We start from the raw sequence: 22,995 nt of genomic DNA on the forward strand, positions 1-22,995 counted from the left end.
ACGATCTTGCCGACGGAGATCTTGGTCTCTTGTGCTGCAAAGGCAGAAGGTCATCCACAGGCGAGACGATCGGCCTGGCGCATGGCTACGAGAGGTCGCGCGCGCGGCTTCGCAACGTCCACGTGGCGTTCGGTCTATCTTAGTGGGTTGATACACGGAGCCGTTTGTGGGGCCCGAGGACGCCGAACGCAAATCCTATCCCTTGCTAGACACTCCTGTAACTCGATTGAAGCGAGGCCGTACAAGGTGGCGTCGTCATTCGGCTCGAGTAGCAACGCTTTTTTCAAACCAGCGCCCATGATACTTCGGCCGAAGATCTTTGGGTGCGTGGCAGCTTGACAGACAAGCACGCCATTGCCTCGCCGTTCCGTGAGCTTGGGTATTGCTAAGCGGCTGTAATGGATGGCTTCAAAGTCTGGTGCCGATGTATGGTGCACGGCGGGCGCCGATTGGCCGACACGTCCGAGCCCCGACCAGCTGGGGTGCCACATCCTTGATCTGAAAAGGATGCGGAATATCTTGCCGTTTGTATACAATGCGCATCGCATCGACAAAAAAATCCGTAGCGCCAGTCATGATTTCGGCCAATCATATATCGTATCTCCGTCACAATGCCATTCGATTGGACAAAAAGATTCTTTAGGCGCTCCTTTTTTAAATTGCGCGCTCAAGTATGCTCCAAGCAGGCGGCGCGAGATATAATTTCAACCGCGTGGATTGAATTTGAAGCAATGGACGGTCCGGACGCGGTTGCCGTGTAGTATCCTTCGAAGTCGAAGGCGTCGTTTTTGGCGGCTTCTGAGATTGCGGCCGACCAGACAAGGACGACCAGGGCTCCTTTGAATTTTTGTACGCGCTTGATCTTTCGTAGCAGCTATATCCAGGTCCTTGATTTTATTAATATGGTACGAAAATGCCCAAGCACCCGCTTCGCAGAACCCGGGTCCGGGTCCAACAGCAAGGCGACATGTCCCAGGCGGACCATTTTATTCGTGTCTTCTTTTTTATTGCATACAAATCGCAAGGTCGAGTCTAAAAAAGTTGGTCGGTGACGGGCAGAGTGGCACACAAGATCCAGTTGGTGATACGTTTTCAGAGGCAGCAATAATATTAGAAACGAGAGGTGTATCGCGGCCAGAGCTCACTTTTGAACTCGCCATGTCCAAGGACTTTCGCAGCGCGCGCATGCTCTCGATCTCGTGCTCGCAACCGATGGCGATCCCTGCCCGCTTCGCGCCGCAGGACGACGAGAGCCCCGTCGAAAAGTCGTCGCTGGCCAAGAGCAAGAAGGCCAAGTGCGTCCTGAGCCTCAACGTGACGGAGGCGCCGGCCATGCGTGGCACGGCCATGTACGAGGTCAAGGTCTCGTACAACAACAACAAGCAGACGCGCATGATGAAGACGCTCAAGGAGTTTCTGACGTTCAAGAGCATGTTCCAGCTCCTTGCGCTGACCTCCAAGAAGGGCAACAACTGCTGCGCCTTGTGCCAAGACGTGTCGCAGCTGCCCTGCATCTCGACACAGGTCTCGGGCCGTAGCGACAACGCCGCCGACATTCTCGACTCGTTCCTCTCGAACCTCATTGAGAAGCTCCAGGCGTGCGCTTCGCCGACGATCCTCGAGTGCTCGGCCCACATGGGCGTCGTGAGCATCATGACCGAGTTCCTTGAGCTGCGCAACGGCCTGTATTTGTGCCAAGAAGACGACTCGTACAGCAGCGACGAAGACACGCTTCCGATCTCGCACTGCTCTTTGTCCAAGAGCCTCTCGAAGCAGTTTGCGGCGTACGACGCTGTCTGCTAAGCTGCCCGACATGCCCCTCGCGCGCCGCCATGCCCACCCGAACCCCTCTTATTTAAGTTTCGCTGCGCGCGACTGGGCAAGGCTCGCACGTGTGTAGTTGTAGTTGGTTGAATCATGCTGTACCATATCTAAAGTCAACTCGAAGCATGTGACCGTTGTCTTGATCCTCAATTTTAAACCGCTGCGGTTTCAACGGGAACATGGGCGGTCGCGCGGTACGTTCCACCGAACGACGCGGGATGTTGAAGGGGAGATGTGTAGAAGTCGTCCGCTGCCGCAAACAATCTGAACCGAGGAGTCCAGGCGGTGGCGACAGCTGGTGCGTCATCAAGCGCTTTGGTGCTCAATGACATCGATCGGCTACTGCGCGTCACGGCGCCGGTCGTGACGTGTCGACGCAAGCACGCGCAGCTGGTCGAGAACCAAGCGCCGCCCCACAAAGGGCATGCGTTTGCTCGCGCGGCGAGAACGTCCTCGTCGCCTGCGCCAAAGACGCGGCCGAGTCCAGCATCGTATGCACCGATGCTCGTGGCCAAGCGGGTGCCCGGCCTCGCGTGGCGCCCGCCTCCACCGCCGGTGCTACCCGACCATCTTCGGCCCACATTTGTGCCACCGTGCGAGCATGACAGCGACTCGACCGACTCCAACCCACCGCGCCCACGGGAAGCGCCAAAGACGATCAAGCCGCGCAAGCCCGCCCAACGGTCGGTTGGCTATTACTCCGTGTCGTACGCGCTCGTGGAGCCCCGCGTCCGTTATGCCCCGCTCTTGGAGCAAGCAGCCAAGACGCGAGCAGCGGCCTCTCGCCGGCGCGCCTACCACCGACTCGTCGTGCAGACGTACGCAAGCCTTCGTCGTCCAAGCCATGCGCTCGAGACGACAGACCGAGCGTCGCAACGACTTAAGGGGCATGCGACGTTTTCCAAAGCACGGCAGCGTCCTGTGCACGTGCGTCGGCGCGAGTGGGGCCGTCGCAGGTCCATCGCCCGTGGACGACGGAGCGGAATGGTGTCCCGTTGGAGCGCACCACTGGGCGCGACGTTGTGGTTTGCCGGTGCAAGCACGGTGCGCAGCGCATTGCGTTTGCCAGCCGCCTGCAGCCCAAGGCCACACTGGGGCCAGGCGCCTACGATACCTCGGGGCCGAAAGGCCGGCGCTGCGCAATCAACTATGCCAAGGCGAAAGGTCGTGGCGATGCCAAGTTGGATCCCTTCGGACGCAAGCTGGATACGGGCGTCCCGGCAGGTGTGTCGGGCGCTGAGAGGCCGTCCTGGGACTGCCGCGTGCCGTCGACCGTGGACATGGCGCGGTCCAGCGGCCGTCCACCGACCTCGCTCCATGAGGACCCTACTTTGGCCCTCTCACCGCAGTACGGCTTTGGAAAGCCGGCGCCTCGTGGGCATGTGCCATTCGCAAAGCTAAGTCGCGGCAACAACCAGGACGAGCACCGAAGAGAGACCGAGGAGCTCGACCTTGATGTGCGCTACAGCAGCGTCGAGCCGCGTGTCAAGGTACTCCCGTTTCCAACGGCAGCAACGTCGCCCACCGCATGCGACGTGCCGACTCTCGAGCTCTCTCCAGCGTACGACGCCAAGTGGCCCAAACCATTATGCCTTGTCTCGATGGCAACCGACCGGGCCGAGCGCTGGCCCAAGCCGACGAAGCAGCACCCCGAGCAGTGCGACCTCCAAGCGACCCCATTGCACGTGCAGAGCAAGCACAAGAAAGCCGTGCATGCTGTGAACATGGACAAGCAGGTGTCGTGGCCCAGCATCGAGCCCGACGAGCCACTCAGTTATGATGACATTGACCCCTCGAAGCTCAGCACACATGCGCGAGCGACGACAGCCGTCGATATGGCCAAGGATGGGCGTCCGCGGATCGTGGCTCGTCACGCACAGGACGACCGACCGCTCGACCTATCGCCGCATGCTGCCGTGCACAGTCGCGTGAAGCGCGTCCCGACCGGCGTGAACATGGCCACGCAAAAGCCTCGTCCAGCGACCAAGCAACTGCGGCAAGCTGAGCTTGCTTCTCCGAGTATTAAGGACGGAGAACGAAGGCGAGCGCAGAGCGTGGCGATGGCAACACAGACCGGGCGACGCAGCCGCGGACCCGAGGCGGAGGAGGTGCTGCAGCTGTCGCCGCGCACGAATGGTCTCTCGGAGCACCGCCGCGTGAAGGGCACGCCGGCTATGCGCAAGCCCACCACGATGCGAGAAAGAGGTGGATGAAGAATTGACGAGAGTATACTAACGCAATGGAGTTTAGTCGGAATGTGTGGCTGCTTATACTTTTGTCTTCACAATGCTAGTGATAAAAAACCTGAGAGCGCCGATCCCGCGACGACGTAGTCGTCGGAGACTGCTTCATATAGGACGTCAGTATCAAGCACTGGGCCGATGCTCCAGCCCAGTGACCTCGGAAACGTCCACACATGCATCTTCTTCTAGCCATCCGACGGGTTGCGCCCGGATGCTGTCTACGTACAACTACGCTAGCATGCTCGTGGACCACGCTGTGTGGCACGAACCAATGCACGGTCTCGCTACATCTACTCGCTACCTGATGGGCGGCGCGACCGTTGACCAGAGCGTGAAGCGATTCGAAATGAGCGGAGCCTGAGCAACCTCGAAATACTGTCAAGTTCAATCAAATAGTGTACCAGTATACACTAAATGATTCAGAAACTCACATTAAATCAGTATCACATTATTTATGAGCCATAACATTATTTCGCTTAATAGTGCTTAACATTATATTTACCAATATATAAAAATAGTGTGATAAACGATCTCAAGGGGACATGGAGCGCTTCTTCTCGCACCGCCAAGATGGCGAAGATTGCAGCAATATTGAGGTCGACGTGGGCATGGGCAGCTCCGACATAAGTCTACTTCTGCTGCATGGTCCTCAGCGCTCTGGAAAGAGCTCGCTCGCGCTGCAGTATGCGTTTGAGCTCGTGAAGCGGGGTGGGACCGAGACCAGCGTCGTGCTCGTGTCCCATGCTAGCACGAAGGCCAACAATCGTCTGCGCCTTGTGCGCGTCGCGCCGTGCGAGAGCTGCCACACGCCAGCCGAGTCGGGCCAGGACAGCGTCGTCTGGAGCCGCATTCGCCTCAAGTACCTCGAGAGCGCCGCCCAGCTGCGCCACTTTGTCTGCTCGTTCCACATGCTCGAGGGCAAGAACACCGCCTTGATCATCGACGACCTCGACCTCTTTTGCACGGCGCCCACGTAATCTACGCGTCTATCGCCATCCATGCTTGATCGTCTGACGTGTAGCGAGGTCTACCGCAGCCTCGCCTTCATCAAGGAAACCATCGAGTTTATGCGCGCGAAATTCGATGCTGGCCAAGCCCTTGTACTCAGCAGCTCGGCGCTCCTACCGCGGGACCTCCGGCGAACGCTTCGGCGCTGGTTCGACCTGATCTTGCAGATAACGCCAGGTACGTCGCGCGGCGACGACGCGACCATGTACATGTGATCTAGGCAACAACGATGCGTTCGTGATCCAGGAAGAGATGTGGCCGAGCATCACTGGCGACGACTGGGCCGAGCTCGTGCCACTGTTCCCGCCCTCGTACTGCGTCGAGTACACGTTTGTGCCCAACAGCGACGATGCCCAGGGCTACCTTCAGTTTACGCGGGCCAGCCTCCGACAGTAGACAAACACATGCTGTCGTCGTAGAATATCTGTCGTGTGCTTAAGGCAAGGGAATGTGGCTATGGCGAGTGTCGGCGCCACTGGTTGCGCATGGTCCAGCCGATCGCTGCACCGATCGCGACGCCCGAGAGCACTTGTGCCCACACCGGCAGGTCCCACTCGAGCGGCGACGTCAAGCCGGACGACGACGACAGTACATGCTGCTGCTTGGTCTTCTTCATCGTCGTCGTCGTGGGACAGCGACGGGTCAAAGTTCTCGATGCAAAGGTCTTCGAGGTTGGTCGTCGACACGACCTTGTTGAATTCTCTCGAGACGTGGCGCACATACGTCGGCGAAATGAGGTTGCTGCCCAGTCGAAAGTTGGCTTGGAAGCCCAGGTTCGGGTCGGCGTGCAGCGCATCAAGCTCCGGACTGCTCGCCCGTCGCTTCTACACGAGCATATATTCGTGTTAGAGAAAAGCCCGGCGCATGACAGAGGCGTACCACGAGGTTGCGGATCGCCGCCATCGACTCAATGAGCCCAAGCACCTCCGTGACGCTGTCCTACACGTAAAACAACTCGTGGTGAGCCGACAAGACACCCTGGCAGCGATAACATACGAGGTAAAAGTTGGCCAAACTCGGCTTCTTTCCGACAGTCACCGTGTAGCACGCGGGAGCGTCTTTCGTGCTGGCTTCGGCAAACGACCGCACCGCTACGTCGACAGTGAGGACCATTGCCAATGACGTGTCGTCTCGTCGTACTGCGGTAGGCTTGTTCGTCCGACTCGTCGTCGCCCACGACGAGTACAAAGTCGGGCATCGACACTTGCTCCTTGCAATAGTTGAGCAGCATCGAAGCTGCGACCGCCTTGTTGACGCCAAACCGATGGACTTCCACAAAGCCTTTGCCACGCACGACGGCCGTCTTCTCCTTCTACGTCCACTCGCGTCTCCAGATACACGCATGTCGCACGAAGCGTACCTTGAGGAGTTCGGTGAGCTGGTCAAAGAGCTCGGATGCCTGCATCTCGCCGTACTCAGGGTCGCAGTTGCGGTAGTCGTACATCACCGACGCGTCCCCAATAGCCACAAACGACCCGTTCGTACGCGAGACGTATGTCTTGATGATCGCCGCCACCCGATCTTTCCACAAGAGGTCGTCGGGCACGTCGGCGTAGAGCGACTCCCACTCGATCGCACCGGCCTTGCGGAGAAAGTACCCGTTGTCCGCAACCAGAGTCACGTCCGTCATGGATCCAAACTCGTGCTCGAGCTCCGCGCGGCACGCGTTGCTCCACACCACGACCACGTTGCGCGGGTCCATCGCAAGGCTCTCGAGACTCAATCGCCCTTCGTACGTCAACGGCGTGCGCACTTGGCCGTCCGTTTTGCGCAGCGCTGGGACGCATGGGCCACTCGCGTGGTTGCGGTTGAACTGGTACATCGAGGCTTCGTCGTCCATGAGGCATGACGTCCAGCTGAGCGTGCCGCCATAGTCGAGGAGGAGGAGGCGCTTCGTGGCCTTGATATACGACCGCAGCACCTCGTCCGCGTTCAGTGCGACAAAGCCCGGCGTAAACTGCATCACGCGGTAGTCAAAGCCAAAGCCAATCTCCATAAACTCGCCCGTCGAGCCGTGTGCGGTCGACGGCTCGCCCGCGCTCTCAATGTCGGCCAGCATCCGCGTGCCCCACTCCGAGACCGGGTTGTCCTACGAGAACAAGCCGACAAATGAGGCAATCCAAGCCCACGTGTCGTCGTACCAGCAAAAAGTTGTAGTTGAGGAGGAAGCGCGACCGTGTCTCTTGAAACTGCATCTCCATGGCCTTGACGATCGCACTCACCACGTCATCTGTCTTCCACGGGTTGACGAGCAGCGCACCGTTGAGGATGCGCGCGTACGACGCAAACTCGGACGCGACGAGGACGCCGAGGTTGGCCGACTCGGACTCGTCGCTCGCTTCAAATGCGTGGTGGTGCGCGGATAGAAACTCAAATGGCAGCATCGAGAGGCCACCGCGAACGCACGTGTCGAGGAAGACGTGGCCCATCTTCCACACCACCATGCGCTGGAGCGAGTGCATCTTGGCAAACTCGTGGTACACGACCACCGGTCGGTCCGGCGTGCCCCACCGGCGGTTGATTTCTTCGACAAACGACTCGACGTACCGCTTGGTCTGGTTGTAGTCGTTGGGGCGCGAGTCGATTGAAATGCCAGCTTGGAGCAAGACGATCTCCGATCGGCGCGACGGGTACATGGCAAGGAACCGATCGAGCGCACGCAGCTTGAGTGGGATGCCGCAGAGGCCCTCGAGGCGGTCCACGGCCGTGAGTACAAAGCGGCCGGCGGCGTGCGGCGCGAGCTTGGCCTGGAAGCTCGTGGCCATCGCGTCGACTTCGAGGCGCGCCATGAGCTCGCCCATGCGATGGAGCTCTGTGCCGCAGTGGCTGCACGTGATGAGGACGAGGCGGCCATTGTACTCGACGGTGAGCATGCCGTTGTGCGACGTCTTGTAGTTGAGCCCGAGGAGGCGCTTGCAGGCCGTGAGGAAGTGGCGCGCGTGTTCAAAGACGAGGAAGCCAATGTGGTTGGCGCACAGCATCGCGCGGAGGATCTCGGTGCGCACGGCGAGCGTCCGAAAGATCTCGCTCGACGGGAACGGCACATGCATGAAGATTGCGATCGAGCCGCCATGGAGCTTCCGGAGCAGGTACGACGCGAGCACGAGCAGCGGAAAATCGTGGATCCAGATGATGCTGCCCGCCTCCCAGTTCTCAATCACCTTTTTCGCAAAGTGGCGGTTCACTTGGCAGTACTCGTTCCAGCATTTGTCTTGCGACGCCGGATTCCACGACGCCGGCGCTTGCCACATGCTCGCGCTGCTCGCGGGCGGCGACGTCGGCGGCTTCATGTACGTTTCACCCTCATCATTGCTCGGGCAGTCGTCAAGCTTGAGCTCGGCCGAGTTGTAGACGTCAATCACGTTGTGGAAGATGGGCCATAGCACGCCCTTGCAAAAGCCTTGGTAATGGCGGTGCGCCGTGTCCGGGTCCAAGAAGACCGGGATGCAGTGGAACTGCTGGCGAAGCACTTGGCGAACCGCGGCCTCGTCCTTGCGCGGGATGTACACCTCGGGGCAGCCCACGAAGAGCGGCTCGTAGCGCTGCGCCGAGACGATGTTGCGCAGGAAGAGCCCGTACGAGCTCGTGCTCCACTCGATGCGCCAGGGGCAGCCCATCGGCCGGGCCTCGTCCAGCGTGAAGATGAGCGGAAGCACGTTGATGCAGACGATGACGGTCGTCGGCCGACTCCGCGGGCTCGGCTCGGCGCTCATGCTAAACTCCAACTGCCGGTCCAGCGTGGGTGCTGACGGTATTTTATTGCGCTCGCATACAAACATCAAGTGTATTGTTATACAGCAACGTTGGGTGCCAGCGTCCGGATAAAGATACCGATCAACCGGACTAGAAGATCGTGTTGATGCAGCAAGTCACACTGGCAGCAAGTCGTCGAGGCGACAGACTTGTTAGTTAGTTAGTTCCATACGACAACTGAAGTGCGGTAGACATTTTTTAGGGTCTTATTGGTCTATCGGTGGTACGGGCCGTAGCGACCAGATTGCGGCCGGTCGCTCAGGGCTCGCCGGTCGTTGCTGCGCCCGTGTCGCGCGTCCCTTCGATCCGAGCGCTCGGGGCTGCGACGAGGGGGGTCGTCGTGGCGACGAGGGGCTCCGTAATGGGACCCACCACGGTCGAGGTGCGCCGCTGCGTGGTGCGGCCGGTGCGACCGGTCGTGGGATCGATCCCGATGCGCGGACCGATCTCGTGGCACCCGCTCATGTGACCGATTGCGAGGCAGCCGATCCGGTTCCCGGTCCCGGCTGCGTCGATGGCCCGTGCTGTGACTGTTTGCGCTCGTGCGGCGCTCATGCCCGCGAGGTGACGCCGTTCTCGCCGAAGCGCCACGCTCGTACTTGTCATGGCTGCGCTCCTTCGGGCTTGAACGCAACCCTTGCACAAGCTCACCGGCTTCCATTGAGGACGACGACTCGACGTGAGCTTTCGTTTCGGCTGGCGGCTTCACCGAGGTTGCGTGCTCCTTCATGGGCTTCGTGGAGCCCGTCGCATCGGGCGCCGAGGCTGCAGAAGGCAGCAACTGGACGTCCGTACTGGTCGCCTTTGCGGCTTCAGTGACTGGCTTTTCGACGGTGGTCGGTATCTTGTCGGCGGTGGTAAGCACCTTGTTGGCGACGGCAGCCTTCTCCGACTCGATGACCGCCGGATCGGTCTTGGTGGTGACCTTGTCAGTTGTGCTGGGCGTCTTCTCGTTGATGACGGCGGTCCTCTCCGCCTTGATGGCTTCGGGCTTGACGGCCGGCTTCTCGGTCACGTTGATCGGCTTCTCAGTCTCGGTCGCCAGCGACGTGATCTCCGTTGCCGGCGTTTTGGTTTCAGTCGGAGCCACCTTGACTACCTCGCTCGTCGTAGTTGTCGTCCGGCGCTCGGTCGAACGACGTTGGTGGTCCGCTGCCTTCTCGTGGGTTTTCGACGGGGTAGCAACCATTTCTGGCTTGGGTACCTCCCGCTCGCTGGACGACGTGATGTCGCGCGAGACAGCGGCGTTGCGGTCACTTGTACTGGATGAGCCACTCAACCACGACGACTCGGTGTGCGTCCGCGGCTCGGTCGGAGGAAGCGGCGGCGGCAGCGGAGGGAAAATAGCTGGTGTGTCGCCACTGGGGCGGCGCCTTTCGTCACGGCGGATGTAGTCCACCGGCTCTGCGCGCATGCGATCACTCCCCGACCGAAGCGGCGCGCCTTGCTGCAGCCGGCGCTGTCTCTCGATTGAGCGGCTACGGTCACGCCCCGTCGAGGGCCGTCGTGACTCGGCGTCTCGTCGCCGAGGAGATCGAGGCGGCGCGTCAGGGCGGAAGCTGCCGTTGACCGCCGCCGGAACGAGCGCGTCCGGATGGCGCCGAGGCTCGGGCAGCAACCGATCCGACTCACGACGCAGCAGCTTCTTCTCGACCGGCGGCGGCTTGATCGCATACATGTTGTCTTGGAGTTCGCACTTGGCGCCCGCGTCGTCGTGAAACCGGCGCAGTGCTTCGTTCGCGTCGTCCTGCGAGTAGTAGTGCACGTACATGGCCGTGGGCTTCATCTGCTGCAGGTCGCGCTTCCCGGACGCCGTGAGCTCGATCGAGGGCTTTCGGCCGTCAATCGTGAATCGGTCGGCGCACTTTTTGGCAAAGTCCGAGCACTTGTCCTTCATGTTGAAGCCAAAGCCAGCGCTCTTCTGCTCCATGCGCATGTGGCGAAAGAGCACTGTGACGCGCCGACGCTCCGAGAGTGGCAGAAACGTCGTCTTGTACAGCTTGGTCTGGAGAAACACACGGTTCTCTGTCTGGAGCTCGACAAGAGACCCGTGCGGATCATTTATCTGCCGCTGCATCTGCGCAGCTGCGTGCGCCGAGAGCGCGCGCGGGGGCATCGGGCACGTAAGGTCAATGCCGTAGAACGACGGCGGCTGCTCGAGAAACTCCTTCATGGGCACACTACGACCAAGCGACTTTTTCTCTGCAAAGATCTCGCCATTCTCGTCCTTGACCGCGTACGGTTGGCGCGGAATCGTGGGCAGAATTGTGCGCAGGATCGAGTTGTGCTAACACAAAGATCACATGAGCCACGGCGATTGGGTCAGCAGTGTATGTACTTGACGGCACGCCTTGAGAAACTTGCGGTCATTTTCGCTGTACGTTAGGAACGTGACGGGCGGCTTGGTGGGAGTCGGCGGCCGGGCTTTCGGTGCAGACGTGAGCGATACACTTGCCGATGGCTTGGCCGACGGCGTCGCCGGCGTCGTCGGGGTCGTTCGCAGCGATGGCTTCTTTGGGATGCGAAAATCCAGCACCGGAGGCGCGTCACCGACCTCGCCTGGCTCCTTCTCGACGTCGCTGGGACCTTTTACCGGCGGCAGCGGTGGCAGTACCGTCATCTTTGGAATGACAAAGTTGTCTGCGTCCAGCGAGAGCGGCGGCGGCTTCCCGCGCCCTTCCGACGTCGGCGTCGTCTTTGGCCGAGCCGTCGGCGTGCCACCCGGTGTCGTCCGTGGTCGCAGACTTGGCGTCCCGCCAGGTGTCGGTCGTGCCCGCATTCTCGGTGTGTCCCCTGGCGTCGGGCGCGGCGGGTACGTGGGTGTGTCCCGGGGCGTCATTTTCGCCTTCGGAAGAGCTGCATGGTCGTCAACAAGCGAGAGCGGTGATGGCTTGGGCCGGTCGTCCATCTTGGCACGAAAGCTGGGGGTTGCAATCCCCTTTGTACTCTGCGGGCTTGGCGCGGGAGCGTCATCTTCGATGACCTCGCCCGACTCGTCAAGAAAGTCGGTCGTGTCGATTGCCGCACTCGACGCATCCTCATCAGTGGGGCACGGCGACTCGTCGTTCTGGGTACGTCGAGCAGCCGGTGGTGACGAGGCCGGAATCGTGGACGGGGTGCTCGTCGCAAGCTTGGCAGGAGCTTGGTCCGACTTGGGCGTCGGTGAGGCCGCAGGGACTGGAGACGATGCGACAATAGGACTCGCTTTCGGCTCGTACACGGAGCGGACGACCGTCGTAGGCGGAGGAGACAAGCTCGTTGGTACACTCCGAGACGGTCGAGGCGCTTTCGTTCGCAGCATCGTCATGGGCATCCCGTCGTTAAGAGGCGTGAGGCCGGTCCCCGGAATTTCGCTTCGTGCGGAGAGGAGTTGTTCTCGAGGGCGCTTCTTCGCAGAATCGTCGCCGTCGGAGCGCTTCCGTTTGACGCGATCCTTTGAGAGTTCATCGCGCGAGCTCTTGCGCGACTCACCCGACGCCGACTTGGCTTGCTTCCTTTGCTTCTTCTCGTCCGACGCACGCTTCTTCCTGCGCTCGTTGTGGTCGCTGTCCTCGTCACTTTTGGCGGCCTTGGCGCGCGACGACGACACCCGGGCGTCCTTCTTCGGCTTCTTGTGCTTGACCTCGTCTCGTCGGCGCGACGCCGTCTTCTTGCGCTCGCTGGTCTCGCTCTCTTCGCTGGAGCAGCTCGAGGTCCGGGTCTTCCGCTGCGGCTTCGTCTCGTGCGGGACCTCGCGGACCGCCGGCGGTGGCGATGGCGATGCTCGTGCAGCCCGCGGCTTGAACGCTTCGTCGTCGGAGCTTTCATCGTCGTCATTGGCCAGCATCATCTTGAGCTTGGAGGCGTCCTGGGCGTTCATGCTGCCGGCCATGGTCGGTCTTCCGTCGGCCGCTCGTCCCAACCAACCCGCGAGAGGATTGATGTTATAGCTCGCTGTGCGTGATTTTAATACATTGACAACGCCCCGTAGATTTAAATCGGTGTGATGTACTTGTCATTTGTATACCTAAAATGATTTTGCTATTTTAATTGGCGCTCCGAGCACGAAACTGCGACTGGCCGGGGCACGAACGCCCAGCCATCTCCACATCGCAGCGCCTGGCGCCTGGACGCACCTCGGGCGTGTCTGCGAGGTATACCCAAGTCGTCGGACGAGATGAGAAGTCGCGTTGAAGTACCCACACCATTCGAGAGCCCACTGCAGCGCTGCGTTAAGCGACCAACACTAACGGTCCAACCCGACAGTTGCGTGAAAATAGAGTACCCGCCACCACACGCCACATGGCATTGTGCCCCGGGGTACGCGAATAGGCGCGACCCACAGATAGCTCAGTGTACTTGACTTCCGAGCCAACTCGAACCAAGTCGATGCGAATGCTAGTCGGCCATCCTGATGCGCTTGTATGCCACATACAATGTAGCAGGCTGCGTTGGTTTCACGAGGGCTGAAAGGCTACGCTATAATTACACGCTGATGCGTGTCACTTTTCCGTGATGCTTTATTTAGTTGGGCTTTCTCGATCAAGCCACAAGACTTTCGGCCACGACATGGGGTGCTGCGGAGGCAAAGAAGACGTGCTTCCCGATGGCTCTGGCGGCGTCGCGCCCAACTCGACGCGCAAGTGTCGGGACGTGCTCTGCTGCCTCCTCTTCCTCCTCTTTTGGATCGGAATGGCCGTCCTCGCGATCCTCGGTGTCTCCAACGGCGAGCCGGAGAGCCTCATTTACGGCACGGACTTTAACGGCACGGTCTGCGGCACGGGGGATTCGAATACGAGCCTCATCTACTACCCGCGCATGACGCAAGACATGCTGACGCAGTCGGCCAAAGGCGTCCCGCCGCTCAGCATGAAGTTCTTTGGCCTCTGCGTCTCGGCGTGCCCGCGAATGGGCGACTACATTTGCACGTATGCGACCGAGGCTTCGATTCGCGCGGCCCACCCGGGCGCGAATGCAACAACGCTCAACGCAGCGCGCAAGAAGCGTGCGAGCAGCTTCTCGACAACGAATACCGACTGCTGGCTCGTGCCACTGCCGTCCGAGGTCGTCGCGTTCCGTTGCCTTCCGCTCAACATCGTTTCGGGCAACTCGACTGTGATTTGCATCCAGCCGGGCAACTCGTCCGAGTACTACAAGACTGTCAACGGTGTTCAAGTGCCCAACGAAAAGTGCGAAGTGTCGCAGACGGTCACGGTCACGGCGACGATCGGCGAGGCCAACTCGGATCCGGTCATGGACAAGCTCCAAACGACCGTGGCCATGATCGGTCGGTTCGTCGGCGACATTCAAAAGTCGTATGCGCCGGTGCTCTTGATCTGCGGCGGCGGCAGCCTCGTCCTCGGCTGGCTCTTCCTCTTCTTCATGCGCTTCTGCGCAGGCTGCGTCATTTGGCTCACGCTCTTTGTCGTTCAAATCGTGCTCGCGGGCCTCTCGCTCTTCTTCCTCGTCAAAGGCGGTATCGTCTACTCGAGCGACATTAGCGCGCTCACCACGCAAATCAACGCGATTCCCAGCGGTGAAAGCCTCTCCGCGTCACTCAGTGTCGCCGAGTCCAACATCAAAGTGTACCAGGCCGCGGCGGTCATTTCCATCATTTTGACAGTCATCATGCTCCTCATTGTGTGCTTCATGCGCAAGCGCATCCAGATTGCGATCGGGATCATCCGCGAAGCCTCCCGGACGATCCAGTGCATGCCGCTCCTCGTCTGCTTTCCAATCGTACCTGCGATCGCCTCGATTCTGCTCTTCATCTACACGACGATCATTGGCGCCTACATTTACAGCGCCGACGGCAACCTTGCGCTGCCGTCGTCGCTCGTGAGCGCACTGCCTGCCAACGTACTGTGTCCATCCCTTTTGTAAGTGCGTAATCTCTTTTTGTAGGCGTCGGCGTCCGTGACCGCAACCTGGGACGCTGAGCTGAGCGCGTCGGCGTCGGCCGTGGAGCCGAGCCAGCGCATGCACATAATGATTGCATACCACCTTTTGGCTTTCTCTGGACGAACCAGGTGATCCAGGCCGTCTCGATGACGACGATTGCCGGCGCCGTGTGCAAATACTACTGGAGCCGCAACCACTCGGCGGCCGAGATGGGCCGGTTCCCCGTCGCGACGAGCTTCCGAAACTGCTTTCGGTATCACTTTGGGTCGCTCACGTTTGGCGCGTTCCTGATCGCTGTCGTTCAGTTCCTCCGCCTTGTGCTCATGTACATTGACAAGCAGACCAAGTCCTTGCAGCAGTCCAACCTCGCGGTCAAGGTCGCCATGAAAATCGTTGGCTGCTGCCTCTGGTGCCTCGAAAAGTGCATCAAGTTCATCTCCAAGAACGCCTATATCCTCGTGGCCATGAAGGGCCGGTCGTTCTGCTCGTCGACGAAAGAAGCGTTCATGCTCATCTTTGCCAACATGGCCCAAGTCGCCATGACGAGCACGATCGTCAACCTCGTCGCGTTCGTGGCTGTGGTTGCGATCAGCGTTGGGTGCGGCCTCGGGCTCTTTCTCTACTTGGACCACGACGCCGCCTTTGCGACGGGCGGCAGCAACGAGCTCAACTCGCTCTTCCCGCCGTGCATCATTGGCGGCATCCTCGCGTGGTTTGTCGGCTCGTCCTTTATTGGCGTCTACGAGATGTGCGTCGATACGATCTTGCTCTGCTTTTGCGAGGACCGGCGCATCAACAAGGACGGCGGCCAGTACTACATGAGCGCCGAGCTCCAAGCCTTTGTCGAGAAGAACACCAAGAAAAAGGTGAAGAAACACACAGCGGACGAAGCAGGCAACAAGACCGCCCCGGACGAGCTCCCCGTCAACCCCGACGGTTCGATTGACGTCTAAGTCGACGCACTTGAGAGAATCTGTACATGGACGATGAATACTATATGGTGAATGTGTGGTTGCCTTCTCTTCTTAGTGTTGCATGGACAGGAGGGTCCGCGACCACGGCAGGCGATATAAGATCTTGTCGCTGTCGACACCCCACCACGACGCTGACGCCGCGTCCCATACGGCCATATTCCACGCCTCGGACGAGATCACGTCGCACATTCCAGTGCAGTCCTATAGCAAGAATCACGCAGGATTGCAAGAGGTTGAATACCTGCACCACGGTGCCACGAGCACTCGAGATGAGGAAGCTGTCTTCGCTTGTCGCGAGGAGATGCGTGTCTGGAGCGACCTCGGACTGGCGAACGCAGTGCAACGACCATGTCGCCATGTCGACGGCAAACTCCATCACGTGGTGCTGCGTCATGAGAAAGATCGTCCCGTAAGCCTCCAAAGTACCAAGCCCCATGACCTACACAGCATGGACGAGACATTTTGTGTCGCCAACGCTTCTCTGGATACGAACTTGGCGGGGAAGCGTTGGGTCGGAGAGCACACTGAGCGACGTGAGAGACAAAACGTCGTAGATCGTCACGACGTCACGGTGCGCCGTCACGATTAACTACGTCAACTTGAAAGCCGCCCAGAAACGAAGAGCAAGTATTACGTTGTCGGTGACGCACACGTGTTCGATGGGCTCCGTCACGAGCGTGGTCTGGACGATCGCGTCGTCCGTAGCGTCATAGAGTTCGAGGGCTGCGCCACCGTCTACCGAGGACGACGCCAGTAGCACCATTGTCACGCGGGGGCCGGCGCCGCCTTTCCTTCGCGTTCGAACGACGGCGTCGAGGCGAGGGCACGCGGGCGTCGTCTTCATGGTGCGCGCAGTCCCCGACACAGAAACGAGCCACAACGCAGCGCTCTCGAGGCCGATCAACACATGCTACGCGCCATCATGCCAACCGTGCTGACGAGCCGCCAACGTACGGTCGAATCGGACAGAAATGTCAAGTGGGCGATCCGTGACGCATACGGTGTCAGCGCGGGCACGTCGACAACGGCCAATGGGTTTGTCGCGCAAAAGATAAGCTCGTGCTCGGCACCGGCAATCGCAAGGTACTTGTGATTGGGCGAAAGCGCGAGCGTGCGTGGCGTGTCATGCATCGACAGCGCCAACGACGTCGACTCGACGGTGGTGTCGCTTAGCACGCTGGACGACGGCGGTGGCGACTCGATCAAATGCTCGGAAAACTGTTTCTGCGTCTCGATCTGCAAAAGCTGGCGAAGCTCGAGGCTCGACGCCTCGGCGCGCTTGATCTTGTCGTACGCCAGCTTCATATCGAGGCTACATTATGGCAGCAGTGTAGAAGTGATGCGGGAAGGTCGAGAGCGCACCGCAGCTGGTGGCACTCGGCACGCGACGACTCCAGCTGGAGACGCAGCGTGGGCTCCTCAGTCTGTGCGATCTGAAACGCGAGGAGCTTGGGCAGCGGGATTCCCTGAAAGACAGTCGAGAGAAAGTTGCGCAGCGTCAGCGCCAGGTTGTCGAGCCACTCGCTCGAGAAGAAATCCTAGCCCCATGTTCGTACGCACAGAGGAGCTTGCAAGACGTACGCGGAAGTAAGGGTCGGTCTCGGGCTGGCTCATGTACGGCAGCATGAACCACGGTTGCCACCCCGCACTCTCGGCGTTCGAATGCCGGTGCGTCGATGCATACTGCTTGAAAAACGCAATCGCTTTCTCTGGTTGACACGACTGCACAACGTGGACAATGTAGCTACGCTCGAGCGCCGTGCGAAGGCGCGCTATCGCCTACGACGAGCATGAGCGACGCGTCGTTTGGACGGACGCGACCGAGCTAAAAGCGCTGTCGAGGTGGCAGAAGAAGCGCGCATCGAGAAAGTTCCAGAGGTCCATGAGCCGCTCGAGGTCAGTGTTCTTGATGTGCAGGAAGATTTGATGCACGAGCTTGTCGACGTCGAGGCCTTCGCACCGGTCCTTCTTGCGCTCATGCGCAAACGTCTGGAACGTCTACAGGCGCAGTTGCAAGGGCCGCCGATGAAGATGATGTCTACCTTCGTGAAGCCTCGGAAGAGAAGGTACTCGAGCACGAGCTCGTCCACGTTGGCGAGGAGGAATGGGACTTCCGGCCGAGCCATGCTGCTGGGTGCTCGAGGATCCGCCGCTGGCAATTGGTAACGCTTTGTCTTGATTGGCCAAATATTCAGCCCCTCCGTGGACGTCTGATTGGTTGATTTATTATCCGGATACGACAGTTTGGCGCGGTTTTGGTCGGACCTTATTGCAGACCTAGAACTTTTGCTAGTAGGTAGAAGACAACCTGTACGACAAACTGTGGATGGCACTTCCAGCGTGCCGGTATTGTACGTGTAATGCATCCCAGCGACCGGTTTACAGTAAACGATTGCTACTGAGGCGCATGTCCTATCGACTCTTCGTCAATACATGCCTGGAGCTACGTACGCTGGTCCGGCGGTTCTGCAGGTAGCGTTACGACACTGGCACTGACTGGTGGCACCACGTGTGCAGTACACTGGCACCCTATGTCGCGCAACTCTGCGTCCTGCTCCATAGAAGGCGGATGGACACAAGGCGGCATTTGTTCCTTGGCCGTCGACGTGAGACCAGCAACTTCGTGCGCTCTCAGGTGCATATATAGCAAGGTATAATGTGGTCTCATGGCGATGCTCGCACTGCTTTCTTGTGCAGAAACTCGAGCTGCGGATCTAGCCTGAAGGATCTTCGTGCCAGATCTTGTTGTGCGTGTGAAGTACGGCGCGTTCGGTTAAGTACGTATCGAGAGCACATCGGCCATCGCGGCATCGAATCGAAACCATGCTCGGCGCTGTCACTCGTCTCGCGGTCGCCCGCGCGTCCTCTTCCGCGGTCCGCCGCCATGTACTTCGCCGCCCCGCCATGGCGCGCATGTTTGCCTCGGAGGGCAACGACAGCGTGCCATCCAACACGTCGCGCTTCTTGAAGCTGGTCGACCAGATTGAGGAAGACGACGCGGTCGAGCTCGACGACGGTGACGAGGTGGTGACCGAAGTCGACCCGCAGGACGAATTCTTTGTCGACTTGAATCCAGGCGGCGTGGGCCTGAGCGAGCGCGACGACAAGCGCATCTTCGACCTCTATATGGAGAACCCGCTGATCAACACGATCAAGAAGCTCTCGACTGACAACCGCGTGTCGGTCGAGCGCATCGAAGCCACGATTGTCTTCCAGGGTCTCGAGCGTGGCCTTACGATCGAAGAGCTCCGCGAGAAGGTGTTTGCCTTGAAGGAAGCCAAGGCGAAGGACCAAGCGATGCCAGTGACAGAGGCGGCGGGCTCGAAGGCCAAGGTCCACGGCCGCAACAAGTCGATTGAAGAACTCGCATTGGAAGACTGTGACCATGGCAAGAGCGACGAAGACATGACGGAAGCCGACTTTATGACGAACGAAGAGTGGGAAGAGTACAACAAGGAAGACAAGATTCGTGAGCCCGACTTCATCTACCTCAGCGACGAACATGACGAGCTGCCACCGCTGCACCGCCAATATGGCAAGCGCAATTTGTCGGACCAGCTCTCGGTCGCCGAGGCCAAGGCGCTGCAGATTGGCGCCATGAAGAACAGGGTGACTCTGCTTCCGAGCTTTGCCAAGTCGCTCAACCCGACGGGCAAGTGGAAGATCGCGATCAAGGATATCTCAACGAAGCGGTCACCGCTGTACATGCGCGACACGGACGGGACGCTGCGCCTTGCGACCGATGACGAAGTCGTCAAGCGCTCGTGGGTGAAGCGCCCGTCGTACTTCCAGGGCATTGAAAAGTTCGTCTACTAAGATGTTACCTCCTGTATACCTATAAAAGCTTGGTTGGCACGTATTCCTCTAACCGTTTCCAAAGCCTTCTAGTCTCCATCCACAGCAAAGCGTGCTGCAGACTCGATCGGTGTGGCACGGTGGAGGAAGCGGTGACTGAGACGACGATGATGACACGCTGGAAGACGCCGTCGAGTCTGCGTGTTGGGCGACGGCCCAGGACCCGTTCTCTGCTTGGACCGGCTTATCGAATCGCGGGAGCTGCTTGGGGCCAAGTATGTATCCAAAACGATCCATTCGCCACAAGAATCAACTTGTGCGATATACGCCCGTACTACTTGTGGACGCGGTCAAATGCCCAGGTTGACGTCCCTAGGGTTCCGCCAAGCGACGAACCTCGGAGCTACCACAAGCTCCTCGAAAGCTTCCTCAGACTATGTAGCGAGCAGCTCATGTACCCCGACCAAGGTCAGCAGAACAGACCCTGATTGGGCGTACCTGGGTGCATCCCATGGGGCAGATGGAACTCTCCGAGGAAAGCGTCCGAGGAATTGGACATGACCGCACCCCCGCATCAGGGGCTAGCACTTGCTGCCTCCTCCTAGCCCATGCCGGTAGGCTGAGGCAATCACCGCGATGCGTACTCGATGCAGAAAGCATCCGGCTACATCATGGTCGACGCTACGCCGCTGGCGGATGATGATGTTGTTCGTTGAAGGTCGGGGACAGCACGAAGTTTCCTGTGGCCCTCGCCCCTTCTCCTGTGACATGCCATGACGTGTCGGCCGCTCGTCGCCGCGCCATGATGCGTGCTGGCGGTCGCTTCGGCGGCCATGGCCATGGCGCTGCCAGGCCCAGATCTTCGACGAACGGCTCTCTTCTTCAAGTTGAGGATGGCCCACCCAAGGCGGTGTCGGAGTACTACGTATGCAATAAAATAGTGCCACTATACTTGAAAAAAGTAAGGCGATTTGTACCGTGGTATTTTATTCCCACGATCTTGACCGTGTCAGTTGCACTTTTGCCACGTTCCAGCCATGTTCCTCGCCAAGCTCCGCAAGCCGATCGCATCGTCTGTGCTTCGCCGCGCCTCGACGGCCGCCGCCGCCTCACCGCTGGTCGACGCCGATGACGTGGCGGCCCACGCCGAGGCCATCGAGACAGACTGCATCATCAAGACGTACAACCCGGACGGTGTACGCACGCAGAAGGGCCTCGTCTTCACGCACGGAAAGGGCCCGTACCTCTTTGACTCGCACGGCAAGAAGTACCTCGACTTTTGCTCTGGTATCGCGGTCAACAACCTCGGCCACGCCGACCCCGAGTGGGCGGCCGCGATCGCCGACCAAGCCACGGTACTACGTCATCGCTGCGTCATGGTTCGCTCATGCATCAAGTATAGAAGGTGTGCCATGTGAGCAACCTCTTCCATTCGGAGCCCCCGCTCAAGCTCGCAAAGAAGCTCGTGGAACACTCAACGTTCGACAAGGTCTTCTTCTGCAACTCGGGTAGGCTGCTCGGAGACACCTCGCGACGTTTCTTCTCATCGCGCTGGTAGGCACGGAAGCCAACGAAGCTGCGTACAAGTTTGCGCGTCTGCACGGCAACAAGGTTGCCAAGGGCACGTACGTACTTCATCAACATCAACACATGTATGCAATCGATCCTAGGCCGCTCGAAGGGAAGAAGACGCATGTCATTGCCTTCAAGGGCGGCTTTCATGGCCGCTCGTCTGGGTCGCTCTCACTCACGTACAAGCCTGCAATCCGTGAGCCGTTCTTGCCCCTCGTGCCCAACATTACATTTGCCGAGTACAACAACCTCGACGACGTGAAAGCGCAGATCTCGGACCACACGTGCGCGATCATCGTCGAGCCCATTCAGGTTCAAACGCTCTGCGAAGCGCAACTCGTCAAACGCGAGTCGTTAGGGCGAAGGCGGCGTCATGCCGGCGAAGGCCGACTTTCTCAAGGGCCTCCGCGAGCTCTGCGACGCCCATAGCGCGCTTCTCATCTGCGACGAGGTGCAAACGGGCCTCGGCCGCACGGGCAACCTCTTTGGCCACGAGGTGTACGGCATCCAGCCCGACCTGATCACGCTCGCCAAGCCGCTCGCTGGTGGGCTTCCGATTGGCGCCGTCTTGACGACGGACCACGTCGCGGACGCGGTGACGCCTGGCAGCCACGGCACGACGTTTGGAGGCAACCCCATCGTGTGCGCGGCCGCCAACGTCGTCATGGACCGTCTTACGTCCCCCAACTTTCTCTTTGTACGCGCCTTTTCCTGCGACATTTCAAGTAACATGGCGGCGCTGTAGAACGTCCAGAAGATGGGTCGGCTCATGGCGCATGGCTTGAAGGAACTCCACGCCAAGCACCCGACCAAGATCAAGGAGGTCCGGCTGCCCATCGGTACGATCTTGGAAGATGTATGACCTCGGCGTCTCATGCATATGTGATGTAGGCGAGGCTGGTTTGTACGCAGGTGTCGAGTGCCACGGCGCCGTGGGCCCGATCGTCAAGGACCTCGTGACGAAAGGCGTGATCACAATCACGGCCGGCGAGAAGTACGTGATGGACGAGAGGCAGCGGACTTAACATGGTGTGGCGTAGGGTGCTCCGCTTGTGCCCGCCCCTTGTGATCACCGAGACGGACGTCGCGACGTTTATGAAGGCGCTCGACGAGAGCTTGGCTGCCCACACCATGTGAAGCAACAATTAACACAAATGGATGTTTCGACGCCAACAACGAATGGAGGAGCCAAGTGAACTTGAACCCTCGGCCACCGAGATAGATCCTTCTGCCGCAGGGTTGCATTGCGACACGGCGCTTCGTGGCCGTCACCTTCAAAATCGTCGTCGTCGAAACAAGTCTCGGCTCGTGAGAAGAGTTCGAGCCAAGACGAGTAGGATAGAACACAGAATTATACTAGTAGTTGCGCTCGCGTTCTCCACACTCAATCGGAGGGCCTGCACCGCGATCTCCACACGCTCGCAAAGCTCAGCCACCGTCGCCAGACCACAATCGCCAGGACGACCGCAGAGGATGCCACGTCACAAAGGATCGAAGGGCCGTAGGCAAACCGATCTTGCAGCGGCGACCGATGTCTTGACCACGTCGACGTTCGCGGCGGCCAGCAAGGATGACCTCGTCGCCTCGTTCTAAACAAAGCTAGATCTTACGTCCAGCAACCTCGCACGCGTCGAGCACTCGCTCGGTCGGACCAAACGCGTCCTTGCAGCGTCCAAGGCGTTGCAAAAACCAGATACAAGCCACGCAAGAGCTCACTGAAGTACTTAGCTTCACTCGTAACCAGCTTCCAGCCACAGTCGCATGGTGTCAACCGAGCCTGGCGATTAACAAAGCGTCGGTCGCCCCGATGACGCCTACGACGTGCCCCACCACCGGTGCCTTTCGGTTCATCGAGTCAACACGGTAGCACCACGACGACGCTGGCATAAAGTCTATGTAGACCACGACGACGTGTGGTACCTAACCTCACTATACGACTGGAAGAG

At 59.6% G+C, this 22,995-nt stretch overlaps 9 protein-coding genes across 9 annotated transcripts; 6 read left to right on the forward strand and 3 right to left on the reverse strand.

Annotated features, from left to right (window-relative positions):
* Positions 1 to 1,130: 1,130 nt before the first annotated feature.
* SPRG_00650 (hypothetical protein) lies at positions 1,131 to 1,963 on the forward strand. The gene has a single exon (XM_012338874.1). It carries the CDS (start codon positions 1,159 to 1,161, stop codon positions 1,801 to 1,803), a length of 645 nt encoding a protein of 214 aa, XP_012194264.1. The 5' UTR covers positions 1,131 to 1,158; the 3' UTR covers positions 1,804 to 1,963.
* A 40-nt stretch (positions 1,964 to 2,003) lies between these two features.
* On the forward strand, positions 2,004 to 4,086 carry SPRG_00651 (hypothetical protein; the record flags this gene model as incomplete). Its single annotated transcript, XM_012338875.1, has 3 exons — positions 2,004 to 2,018; positions 2,065 to 2,751; positions 2,805 to 4,086. The coding sequence occupies 3 exons, from the start codon at positions 2,004 to 2,006 to the stop codon at positions 4,035 to 4,037; spliced, it is 1,935 nt and encodes a 644-aa protein (XP_012194265.1). The 3' UTR covers positions 4,038 to 4,086.
* Positions 4,087 to 4,609: 523 nt separating this feature from the next.
* On the forward strand, positions 4,610 to 5,571 carry SPRG_00652 (hypothetical protein; the record flags this gene model as incomplete). Its single annotated transcript, XM_012338876.1, has 3 exons — positions 4,610 to 5,040; positions 5,089 to 5,252; positions 5,296 to 5,571. The coding sequence occupies 3 exons, from the start codon at positions 4,610 to 4,612 to the stop codon at positions 5,469 to 5,471; spliced, it is 771 nt and encodes a 256-aa protein (XP_012194266.1). The 3' UTR covers positions 5,472 to 5,571.
* Positions 5,530 to 8,788, reverse strand: SPRG_00653 (hypothetical protein; the record flags this gene model as incomplete). The annotated part of the gene is made up of 7 exons (XM_012338877.1): positions 5,530 to 5,739; positions 5,765 to 5,899; positions 5,955 to 6,014; positions 6,072 to 6,166; positions 6,216 to 6,387; positions 6,436 to 7,164; positions 7,217 to 8,788. The coding sequence occupies 7 exons, from the start codon at positions 8,786 to 8,788 to the stop codon at positions 5,530 to 5,532; spliced, it is 2,973 nt and encodes a 990-aa protein (XP_012194267.1).
* A 222-nt stretch (positions 8,789 to 9,010) lies between these two features.
* On the reverse strand, positions 9,011 to 12,762 carry SPRG_00654 (hypothetical protein). Its single transcript, XM_012338878.1, has 2 exons — positions 11,167 to 12,762; positions 9,011 to 11,115 (listed from the first exon to the last, which is right to left on the reverse strand). Exons 1-2 carry the CDS (start codon positions 12,697 to 12,699, stop codon positions 9,043 to 9,045), a joined length of 3,606 nt encoding a protein of 1,201 aa, XP_012194268.1. The 5' UTR covers positions 12,700 to 12,762; the 3' UTR covers positions 9,011 to 9,042.
* Positions 12,763 to 13,376: 614 nt separating this feature from the next.
* SPRG_00655 (hypothetical protein) lies at positions 13,377 to 15,661 on the forward strand (the record flags this gene model as incomplete). The annotated part of the gene is made up of 3 exons (XM_012338879.1): positions 13,377 to 14,666; positions 14,712 to 14,768; positions 14,837 to 15,661. 3 exons carry the CDS (start codon positions 13,377 to 13,379, stop codon positions 15,659 to 15,661), a joined length of 2,172 nt encoding a protein of 723 aa, XP_012194269.1.
* Positions 15,662 to 15,707: 46 nt separating this feature from the next.
* Positions 15,708 to 17,808, reverse strand: SPRG_00656 (hypothetical protein; the record flags this gene model as incomplete). The annotated part of the gene is made up of 9 exons (XM_012338880.1): positions 15,708 to 15,883; positions 15,924 to 16,121; positions 16,176 to 16,271; positions 16,317 to 16,592; positions 16,637 to 16,994; positions 17,045 to 17,220; positions 17,264 to 17,461; positions 17,504 to 17,680; positions 17,725 to 17,808. The coding sequence occupies 9 exons, from the start codon at positions 17,806 to 17,808 to the stop codon at positions 15,734 to 15,736; spliced, it is 1,713 nt and encodes a 570-aa protein (XP_012194270.1). The 3' UTR covers positions 15,708 to 15,733.
* A 650-nt stretch (positions 17,809 to 18,458) lies between these two features.
* SPRG_00657 (hypothetical protein) lies at positions 18,459 to 19,553 on the forward strand. Its single transcript, XM_012338881.1, has one exon. It carries the CDS (start codon positions 18,506 to 18,508, stop codon positions 19,496 to 19,498), a length of 993 nt encoding a protein of 330 aa, XP_012194271.1. The 5' UTR covers positions 18,459 to 18,505; the 3' UTR covers positions 19,499 to 19,553.
* Positions 19,554 to 20,514: 961 nt separating this feature from the next.
* On the forward strand, positions 20,515 to 22,242 carry SPRG_00658 (hypothetical protein; the record flags this gene model as incomplete). Its single annotated transcript, XM_012338882.1, has 8 exons — positions 20,515 to 20,832; positions 20,880 to 20,985; positions 21,036 to 21,102; positions 21,148 to 21,361; positions 21,408 to 21,746; positions 21,795 to 21,888; positions 21,941 to 22,043; positions 22,090 to 22,242. 8 exons carry the CDS (start codon positions 20,515 to 20,517, stop codon positions 22,184 to 22,186), a joined length of 1,338 nt encoding a protein of 445 aa, XP_012194272.1. The 3' UTR covers positions 22,187 to 22,242.
* Between the last annotated feature and the right edge of the window lie 753 nt (positions 22,243 to 22,995).

This window comes from Saprolegnia parasitica, assembly GCF_000151545.1.
Source record: "Saprolegnia parasitica CBS 223.65 unplaced genomic scaffold supercont2.2, whole genome shotgun sequence".
In the NCBI taxonomy this organism is placed as follows: Eukaryota; Oomycota; class Saprolegniomycetes; order Saprolegniales; family Saprolegniaceae; genus Saprolegnia; species Saprolegnia parasitica.